This window comes from Solanum tuberosum, unplaced genomic scaffold, assembly GCF_000226075.1.
Source record: "Solanum tuberosum cultivar DM 1-3 516 R44 unplaced genomic scaffold, SolTub_3.0 scf00202, whole genome shotgun sequence".
NCBI lineage: Eukaryota > Viridiplantae > Streptophyta > Magnoliopsida > Solanales > Solanaceae > Solanum > Solanum tuberosum.
Window position 1 is genome coordinate 349,286 of NW_006239128.1, and position 11,544 is coordinate 360,829.

General features: G+C 30.0%; 2 protein-coding genes across 2 annotated transcripts in view; both read right to left on the reverse strand.

The window, feature by feature from the left end:
* The window catches only part of LOC102587517 (uncharacterized serine-rich protein C215.13), a 6,648-nt gene extending 4,779 nt beyond the window's left edge, over window positions 1-1,869 (reverse strand). The window contains exons 1-2 of the mRNA XM_006355604.2: window positions 1,356-1,869; window positions 895-1,006 (exon numbers count right to left, since the gene is read on the reverse strand). Of these exons, the coding sequence (XP_006355666.1) occupies window positions 895-1,006; window positions 1,356-1,545 (302 nt within the window). The 5' untranslated portion in view covers window positions 1,546-1,869. The remainder of the gene's footprint in view (window positions 1-894; window positions 1,007-1,355) is intronic.
* Window positions 1,870-7,725: 5,856 nt separating this feature from the next.
* LOC102585743 (gibberellin 3-beta-dioxygenase 1-like) lies at window positions 7,726-9,121 on the reverse strand. The gene is made up of 2 exons (XM_006355686.2): window positions 8,603-9,121; window positions 7,726-8,333 (listed from the first exon to the last, which is right to left on the reverse strand). Exons 1-2 carry the CDS (start codon window positions 9,082-9,084, stop codon window positions 7,766-7,768), a joined length of 1,050 nt encoding a protein of 349 aa, XP_006355748.1. The 5' UTR covers window positions 9,085-9,121; the 3' UTR covers window positions 7,726-7,765.
* Between the last annotated feature and the right edge of the window lie 2,423 nt (window positions 9,122-11,544).

Consider the following 11,544-nt stretch of genomic DNA (forward strand, 5'->3'; position numbering starts at 1 on the left):
ATGATTTGTTTTTTGGGGGGGGGGGGGGATAGAGGGAGTACTTGTTATTGACACCAAATTAGAATGTCCATCACCAAAAGTTTATTTATCCTCATCTTCTTACTTTGAGCGTTCATCTTAAGTTAACCTGTATATCATGAGTATAGAATTTCCTGGAAGCATGGAGACCAAATTTTACGAATCGTAGCCAAGTTTTGAAAGACACATTATCCAATGAAGTTCTATTTCTAATAATTTCAAAATTTGGACTCTCATGTCAAAATGTCCTAAATTAAAGACAAAGAGGAGAAACATTGTATACGATCTAGACATTTAACATGGTGCTTTACATTTCTTTGCATTGCAACCTAGTTGTTTTCGAATCTTGATTATGAAATTCAATGACTTGAATCTGTCACTGTCACATTAAGGAAGCATACTCCATATATATGATGAGTAACTTCTTAATGTTACCTTTCTTAAACTCCACCGCTCCCTGAGGGGAAACAATGATTTTTCCACCCCCACCCCCCTTCAATCTTCACAATTTTGTGTTTTGTCTTTACTAAACTACTACTTAGGGCGCCTCCGATATTGAACATTATGTCCATTTAAAAAATCAGTAAACCTGTCTGCAGAAGATTAGAGCAGACATGTATGATGGTATTGTAAAAGGTATCATTGCTTTACCCAAAAAGAACTGCAAAAGTTATCATTGCTTTACCCATAAAGAACAATAAAAAGATGAAGATACAATATGAAAACATAATGTAGGTGACATGACACAGACATTTTACTTGATTGAGGAATTTAAGACAGTTCAACCTAACCAGCTAAAAAAAACATAATTAACGGAAGAAGAAGAGTCACAATCAGTACATGCTCGAGAAGACAGTAAAATTAAAAGGAAATTACCACTCGTAATCATTCTTGTCATTGTCAGCATTGAGGAAATCATCAGTCCCATTCTTCCTCACATTAGTGGTTGATCCAATGTTGAATATAGGCGAACTTCCTGCTCTTGATTCTACAAAGGACAAAGAATTTGCAAAACATAACAATTAATGAGCTTAGCTTATGAAGCACAGTTCAATGGAAAACCCAAATTCACCACAAATCAAACATATTGTAGTATTCTTATGCCTCTACAGCTAAGTTGCACGGACTCGGGTCGGATTCTCCAAAAATTTAGAGAATACGACCCACACCTGCTGACAACATTTTCGAAGAGTCGAGCAAGCTCTACATTACCATAAATCATCTAATTATATCAAAGGAAACGCAAAATCACACCATAATCTCAACCAGAAACTAATAATGAAGATAATATATGAAACAGAAAAACATCAATTGAAAAGGAAATTTAGTTTTCTCACCAAGCGGAGCATCAAATTCATCGCCGTTCTGGAAAAGGAGAAGATCATTTCTTTCCTTCTCCCGTCTTCGCATTTCGAGAAACAAACCTAGCTCCTCCTCCTTCTCCTTCATTACCGAATTCCTAAAGCTCCCCATTTGCTGTTGCAGCTCCCTTAACGCCGATTCCTCTGCCCTAAAACTTCTATTCATACTTCAAAAAAACCTAAAAACCCCTAATCCATCAACTGAAAAAAAAAATCACCAAAAATTCCCCGTTTTTTCTGCAAATTTCATGAAACAAAAACAGCATTTCACACTCATCATATACATATCCTCATGAACTACTTCAACAAGCTCAATAATGCTAAAACCCAGATGTAAAAAAATTACTTGAAAAATTCACAGAAAATTCTACAAAAACCTTAACGAAACCGCAATTTGCAGAGACGAAGACACGGTAGGTAAAAATTAGAGAGAGAAATCAAAAGAGATATGATATGAAGATCATCAGAATTCAGAGAGAGAAAATTTGGAAGCTAAAAATGTTACTTATGGGAAGAATGAGGGATGAAAATGAATATAAAAAAGACTTTTGGGGCTTAGTTGTTCATTTTGTTTTTAATTCAGAATTAGATAATTGATAGGGCAAGTCACGAGAGTGGGGGCAACCAAAAAAAACAAATCGTGGTGTAACGGATAAGGTATCTTCGTCGTTAATCTGAGGTCTCGTGTTAAATTTTAAACATAAATTTTATTTATAGAAACATCTTTTACGTAAATAAGCGAGAAAAAACATTAAAAACACTTCTAAACTCGTGTAAATTATTAGCTTCATCTTCAAACGGTTGACATTCATTTATTTGACAAACTGAACTTAAATACACTCCAATATTGCAGCTTGAGTGGAATACACGTCTAAATTCTCACCAAGTTTAAGTGTGTTTTCAACACTTCTCTCGACTTTTTATCAGGAAATTCATGCTCCTATAAGAATTTGAGACCACTTGTTATGTTATGTGGTAGATCGGAGTATATCTAAATTTAGTTAGCCAAGTAGAGAACGTTTTTATGACTTTCAACAATTCGAAAATGAGACTAATAATTTACATCAAATTTAGGAATATTTTCAATGTACTTCTCTCTGATTAAATTTTACGTAATATAAATTTAATTTAGTCAAATTTTAATACGGATATATCGATATTTTTTTAAAAAAGTGATGAGTGTGGGGCATGTTTAATGCAACTAACACAGCTTCTCTTTTGATGTTTTCTTCACTTGAAGGGTACGTTATCAGAATTCCAATGGTTGCTATGCATAATTACAAAAATAGCCCCACTTCATAAAATAAACTGTTTTTTAAAAAAAATTAAAAATTATTTCTAAAATTTCAATTTTGCCTTGTTGTGAGGGAAAAAGAAGTTATGGTGGTTAGTTGTCTTCAAAAAGTTAAATGAAGATATCATATTATCATTGCACTTTTTTTGGATTTTCATTCGGTGATTGATACTCATATTAGAATACGATTAGTTTGAATTTGTGATGAATAGTAATTATTCGGGGATAACACTTTTTATTTAGAACTTTTTTCATATTTAGAAGTCGAAATGGAAACCTCTTATTGAGAGAAAAACAACTCCATTTATTGCACCACATCCTTTAATGATATATCTAAAAAAATAGAAAATCCTCAATACTACTTATGAGAGTATGATATATAAAACCTTAGTTTTAAGCAAATTGTAGTTATTTGCAAAAAAATTTAAACATATGAAAAATAAATCAACTACATAAATAAGATTTGAAGGACATAAGATGATTTGGAATTGATCTAAAGATATTCCACGAATTTGCGGAATATTTGAGATTTCGGTCTTTTTATGAAATTTTCGAGATGCCTAAGGGAATTAGTACCCTTTATATAGGTATTGACTGGATTTATGGTTGAGTAGCCTCGAAGAATCCTAATTGGAATTGAACATATTTGTAGAGTCCCAACTCAAATTGAACGCATCTTGTAGAGTCCCACAAAATTTCAATATCTACAGTAGTCAATTATATCATTTTTATCAAGCATAATATTATATCTAAACTTTATTTTATTTTATATAATATATATAATTTTACTTGATCGAGCAGCTCGACTCTTAATAATATATAACACATATGGTCAAATTGGGAATTTCGAATAAGTATATTGCATGCGTATGACACCTTGTTGAAGTAGTTTGGTAAGGTAAGTAAAACAAAATTCTTTGTATTAAAAAAAAAGATTAATTAAACATTCCTTAACCATTATCCTATTTATGCCTTTATTTGATTATTTTAGTGATGTTGTGGGATATAAGTTATAAGTTGGGTAATATTGTTACCTAATCATTTTTATAAACATTCAAAGAAGATACAACTATTAAAAATTTATATAATCGATTTTAAGTATTTGATATTGGGACTTTGTTGTTATTGTTTCTTATTATTTGACACACGTTGTGTAATGATTCAAAATAATAATTAAATTTTTAAGTGAGACGATAATAATTTTCAATATAAATTGTCTCGCAACGAACAATTGACAAGATGGCATTGATCCATCTACAACAAAAAATCTAACTTTTAAAAATTAGGGCTTTTTTTTATAAATTTTTTTTTTAAAAAAAAAAACAAAAAAACAAGCACTCCATGTCTCCATCTATACTAGGGCCTTTAGTCAAATGGGGTGCCACACTATTATTTTATTCCTTTAATTAATTGTATGCAAGTGACATGCAAATTCATCATTTTGAGTATAAATTTAGAAGAATAAATGTAGTACATTTAAAAATTCTTGTTATTAAATTTGAATTAATGATAATGAGTTTGATTGAACTTGCTTTTAATATGTCATTTTGATGAGTTGGGTACTTCAGTTTTGTCATCTTCCCTTATCCCCTAATCATTGTTTAAAGACTATTTTAGATGCTAATTGAATTTAAATTTACTATTTAAATATATTTTAGTGAATCTTTTTAGGACAAATGTTTTATTTAAGTAAAAGTTAATGAATTAGGCTAGATTCGTGTTTGAACTTCTAACTCCGCCTTTGATCATTTTGATAAACGTATTGTCAGAAAAAATCAATTTTTGATTAACAAGAGATTTTTTAAGGAGTAATTAAAGAACTATCTAAGTTTCGATATTGGGCTCAGGACTAATTGAAGGATGTCAGCTCTAGACTTGAAGTTGACTATTGATCTAGCTGAGGACCATCATGAGAATGCTCTAACTATAAAGTAATTTGTTTCCGAAAAGAGATCCTTCAAGTTATTTGATAATAAAACGACTTTGATTATATCACAAGTAATATCAATCTAAGTCATGTCGAAGGCTGGGATCTACAAATCTTCTCAAGCTAATGTAAAATGAATCGATATTTCTTTGATTTCTATTCAGCCACATTTCATAATCTCGTTCATCCATTTGTTGGGCGCGATTTCCCTCCGTTATTGATATGATTGAATAGTAAATTTTAGAGATCATTGGAAAAAAAGTATTTTTGTTGTTTTGTTTATATGGTCTGTCTGATTTAATGATTACTTTGTAATTAATTATCCTAATTATAAAATAATACACTGGAGAATGAACAGATGCAGTATGTGTGTTCTTTATTTTACAAAATAAAAAAAAGGTGAGTGTCGGCAAGCTTAAGATAATAAAGAACCACATAATAATGTAATAAGAAAAAGAAAACAAGAAGTTGGTATTTGTTTGTTAAGAATAGACAAATATTAGGTCTAATTTAATTTCAAAATATAATATTTATATCCTCGCAGGTTGTTTGATCGGTGAATAAGTTAATCAAAATTAATAATAATGAAATTATAATATCAAGACTAATGAAATTGTAGAGTTGTAAATATAGATTTGACTCAGTGTGTCGATCCGATCCAAATACCTAATTTTTTAGGATCGAACTAAGATATTTAATTAGAATTTAGATTTTTAAAATTATGAAAAATATTTAAAAGAAAAGTGAATTGGTTCGATGTAACTCACAACCCATGTATGATTAGGATGGGCTAATCATAGAAAAACTACCTAACTACACAAACATTTCTGTTCTATTTACTAATTTCCAGTTATTTAAAATATTCTCATATCAGATGTCTGACTAAATAATAATTTTGTACCAGATTTCAAGTCAGAAATATCTAAATGCATGCTATCAAATATATTCTAAAATACAAATACAAAAGGAGATAGGCGAGTAAGGTAGGAGAAAGGAGAGCAAGAGAGTCGAAGTATCTCAGATACATGTGAATTGCACTAGATACATAAATCAAAGATATTATAAGATAGATAAAGAGAAAGGCGAGAGAAATGTGAATGTATAAATCTCATATATCATGAACTAGTGAAATATATGTTATTTATACAAGTCATATTAAGGTTGTTAGAAATGGTGGGCTAGCCCATCTTCGCCTATCAAATTTCAAAGTTTCTAATCTGCCCAATATTGACATCTCTAAATAAGGAAAAATTACTTAGGTGAGTATTTTTTAATAAATAAACGAATTTTAACTATATCTTTTTATTTGTAGCAATATTATGAATCTATGATAAATCTGCTATGTATTAAAAGTTATGCATGCAATATAAATGTGTTATAAGTGTTTTGAAATATATTATGATTGTTTGATAAGAAATTGAGATAATGTATTATAAGTGTATTAAAGTGTGTGATAAATGTATTATCCATAAATAAAATTTGTATTATATGTGTTTTATAAATTGTTTTTGTGTAAAATGTATTAAAATTATATTATAAATGTACTATAATTGTCCAGTGAAAAAAATATTATTACTATAAATGGTAAATATTTTCTTAATATAGTATATCTATGTAAGTTTCTTTCTAAATTAAAAGGTTACTTATTGAATATATATTTTGTATTAATATATATATTTTTAAAATTAAAAATGGACCATACAATCATACATATATAATATTAAGTATGTGTTTGATTTAAACTAAGATAAAACAAGGTAAATTTTTAGTTTTAACTTTAGTTGTGTCTGTTTAAGCGACTTGGTGAAAAAGAGATTCAGACAAAGACAAATGTGTCAATTTAATATCTAATCCCTATGATTATAAATTTGAGATTATTACACCACATGAGTTTCAGGACATAAAAAATTCAAATGTGAAATTAATATTATAAATTTAATTTCAAATTTTTAATTGATTTTCTTTTCTTATTTCTCAAATCAAACGATCATCGAGTTAATTCAGAACACTAACAAGCCATAAATTTTAAATAAAATACTTTCTTCTCTCATTTGTAAGAAATATGATCAAATACAATTCCATTTTTAATTTCAACTTTAATAAATTTTAATTAAAAGAATTTTTTTTAAAATATTTTATGATCAAAAGTTAAAAAATAATATTTTTATGGAGCTGGTGGTTGGGTTTGGGGTGAGGGTGGGGTGGGGTGGGGGATTTAAAAGCTTTATCATTTTTGGAGTTATTGAACTAATACAAGATCTTTTTTGTATCATCATCCATCAACTTTTCAATCTCTTTGTTTTTTCCCATAATTAACAAAAATCAATTTGTTCCTAATAGGCTAATAGGAAATATAAACTAGCTACCTACGACTAGGCCACAAGTGATTTATTTTGGATTTATTAGACGTGATTAGACAAGACATAACTCAATTTAATTACGTAATTTTAATTTACTTTTTTTTTTGTTTTCATTTTTGAATGTTGCTCTAAAAGTATGCCAAGCTAGAAATGAGTAAATTCCTAAGTTACTCGACATGATGTATTTATTATTAATTATTTTTCGTTTTCATGACTGCTATTGATATGTGGTGTACGTTGAGAACATAATCAAGTAAAGAAGAATGTATTTCTATTAATAACTTAAATTTTTTAATTAAGATGATCATGTATGTTATTATAGTGCAAGGGTAAATAAGAAGCTTGGATTTGAACTTCATCGTCATAAAAAGACCATGTATTTAGCTCATAAAAAATATAAATGTGTATTTGAGAAACATATTAAAAATACAATTGACTAAATAAAAACATATTCTTTCAAAATTTAAGTTTTTAACTGAAATGGACACACACACTCACACACTTCAATAGTGTAATATAAAATTAAACTAATAAACTGATTAGAAACTACAAACAACTTTCATGGTATATATGAATTACACCAAAGATTACATTACTCAAAATCATGATACTAGAAAGACATCATAATTTATTTTATTAAACTGGGGTAGGGTAGGGAAGGGGAAGGGGGAGGGGGAGGGGAAGGGAAAATGGGGAGCAAACTACAAGATGGAGAATCAAATCCTCACCGACAAAATAAATATTTACATAATCAACCAACTGAGCTACGTACTAAAATATTATAACATAATTAAATTCTTGATCATCAATATCTAATCAAAGAGAACACCTTCTCAAGATGTTTAGCCTTGAGACTAAGATACTCCTTCACTTTCACCTTTCTATATTTTGGTACAACAACACCAACATTTTTCTCAAAAGAAACTAATGGAACAATTGTAGAATCAACTTGAGGTCCAAAAAAATAAGCCAAAGAAACCCTATGCTTAGTTTGATCCACAAGAACTCGATGATAAACCGATGGGAATTCACCATTAGAGAGTATATGAAGAAGATCACCTACGTTAACGATGAGGGCATCGTTGGAAATCGGAGCAATTGAAGTCCATCCTTGGTCTTTTTTCAAGATTTGAAGACCCTTTGTGTTATTTGTTTGATGGAGTATTGTTAGAAATAATGAATCTGTATGAGGAGCTAACCCTAATGCATGGTTAGGGTTTGGGCAACATGGATATGAATTCAATTGTAAAGCTTGTGTAAATTCAAATGAATTAATCAAATGTTCTTGAGATGGTTGCAAGTAATTGAGGATGAGCAACCAAAGTTGGAAGGATAGAGCTTTCATCTTCTTTTGATAATTTTCCATCACATCACTACAAGATTAACCAAAACAAATAATCAAAATAAGGAACCAAAATATTACTCTCTGTGTCTGAAATTTTCTATCGTAATTTCTAAAAGTAATTGTCTCAAATTATCTACGTGATTAAATTTATGTTTATCATAAGAGAAATGTAATTGTTGTGTAGAATTATCTACTAAATAACTTGATTACATAATTATTTTTTTTAATATATTTTTAATGCATATAACTTCAACTCGTTTTTATATACATTCACATAAAATCAATCCATGTGCTTACCAAAATTCTTGATAGTCATGTGGCCAAAGTTCCTTAGCATGATCAAGTGGTGAATCCATAATGGTGAACCCTTCATGCCACATAAACTTAGAAAAAAAGGGCGTAATTCGAGCTGTGCCATAGCCTGTGGCACCACTAGTGGATCTCACGACCTTCACCTTCTGTTCTGCAGGCAGGGCGAAAAGTCGTCTTGCCTGAGATTCAGCTTCATCAAAAAATTCTAAAGGAACTCCATGATTAACAACTTGAAATATTCCCAATGTTCTGCATGCATGACCTATAAGTTCCACAACATTAGGAGCTAAAAGATCAATTATTGGGACATTAGGGTTTTTTTCATCATGATTAATTGGGGAATTATTGATATTAGGCCATAAATGAGAATTTGGAACTTCTTGGATTAAGTGAAAATCTATAGGAAGAATGTGTTGAAGGCTCTGAGGGTTTTCTTTGAAAGATTCTTCCAGAGCAGAAGTAGCCATTATTTTGGACTTTTGGAGAATTATCAAATATTTTATTGAGAAGTATATAGCTTTTTCTTGGAATTTATATAGGGTAGGAAAAAATATCTTTACATGGATTGATTGGGCTTTTGGAATATGTGTTGTCTATAAGTAGGTTCTAATTATTTTGGCTGATTAAGCTACCATTTAATCATTGAATCAGATATTTAATTCTTTTTCTTTAAATATCTATTTGACATAAATTTTGAATTGGAGATCTATATTTTTTCTTTAAATATATGTTTGACTTAAATTTTGGATTAACCATTTAATTTTTTTCTTTAAATATCAGTTTGACTTTGATTTTGAATTACTTTTAAATATTTATCCTCAAATGTATCTAATTAGGCCATGCAATTTGATCTTCAAATATTTTCAAGTCCCTCCAAAAAGTAAGTTCTTGAGATTTTCATTCACAAAATTTAATTTTTTTCCAAATATAATATACGTCCAAATACAACTTTCAAAAATCACCTCAAAACTTAAATTTTCAAGTTTCAAATATCAACTACAATATTTATGATCAAACTGGAGCAAACAATAGAGTCAAGGGCGTCAGAGTCATGGTGTTAAAAAACTATACTATATATATAAAATCAAAACTATTTTTTATGCATATATAGTAAATTTTAAATTTCTTTGCATTTTTATCTCTTTATATTTTTTTAAAAATTTAATAAAAATTCTTACCCTACTATTAAATGGGATAACTTTAAACTTTCACTTCTGGAAAAACCAAAAATAGCTATTCATCGTGCTTTTGATGATCTAAGCTTATAATATAAAATGTAAACATGATCGATAATCCAGACTGCTACGGAGTCGAAAGGATTCATCTCAATTTTCTTCCATAATAATTATATATAAATTTTCTTCAATATATATATATGACGAATATTTTAATTTAAATTGTGTGAACTTATTCGTATTGTCAGTTACCAATTCAAAAGAAAAGGAGGATTATCTACTATCAATAAAATATAATCGTTTTACCTTATAAAAATAAAAGTTCATTTTACCCTCCCTTAGTCTTACTCATGAGTTGTGAACTATTTAATTTATTATTATTATTATTAAGAGTATTTTTTAGCTAATTATTTTAACTCGATAACTAACATCAAAATTAATAATTCTACTAAATAAGTGTAATGATAATGGAGTTGATGGCGTATGGCCTAACTTGATTAGTGTGTATTAAAACTTGATCATGAACTGATCATTCTGCCATTGTTGAGAACATATGAAGTTTTATTGATGGTGAAGAAGAATCAGAGTTACATTACAATGATGCATACAACATCTATTTATAGATGTTCACACTATTCTAGAACCATCTAGTGGCTTCTGACAATTCCTAACAAACTCATTCTAATAACCAACTAACAGACTGTTAACTCCTTTATTGACAGAAAGGTAACGGACTATAACAGACTAATGGAACAGTAAAAAATGTACAGTAAAAACTGACTATTTACAACTAACTTTAGGAACATGTATTGAAACTTCTAGCTATTTCAACATTCCCCTCAAGCTGGAGCGTGCAGGATATTAAGTACGCCCAGCTTGGCTAACAAATGCATGTGTTGATCCTGCCCCAAACCTTTAGTTAGTATATCTGCAACCTGATGTTGAGTAGGCACATACATGGTCTTGACTTCACCAGTCTTCACTTTGTCCCTTATAAAATGGCAATCAATCTCTATGTGTTTAGTCCTCTCATGAAATATAGGATTGGCTGCTAATTGAATAGCAGACTTGCTATCACTCAATACTGTGATTGGCTTACAAATAGGAACATTCAATTCTGCAAACAGACCTGCTAACCAAGTAATTTCTGCTACAGCTGAGGCCATGCTCCTATACTCAGCTTCAGCTGAACTTCTGGAAACAGTGTGTTGTTTCTTTGACTTCCAGGATACCAGGGATTCACCAAATTTCACTACATACCTGTAACAGATCTCTTTGTGTTTGGGCATGCAGCCCAATCAGAATCACACCAACAAACTAAATCTGTAGTAGCCTGAGCCTTCAACCAAATGCTTTGACCTACAGTGCCCTTCAAGTATCTAACCACCCTGTTTGCCGCCTCTAAATGTGACCTCTTTGGCAATTGCATAAATTGGCTTAATGTCTGTACAACATAACTAATATCAGGTCTAGTGATTGTTGCATATAGCAGCTTCCCAATTAACCTCTGATAGGAAGTAATGTCTTTCAAGACAGCATATCCAGTGATCCCATTTGTTGCGTCATATTCTGCTGAAGTCAGCTTGGTGCTAGGCTCTAAAGGTGTGGATGTTGGTTTTGCACCAGTAAGACATGTCTCAGAAATGAGCTTAAGAATATATTTTCTTTGATTCAAGATTACTCCTTTTGCAGATCTCAAAACTTCAATGCCCAAGAAGTATTTAAGCTCTCCTAAATCCTTGAGCTTAAATT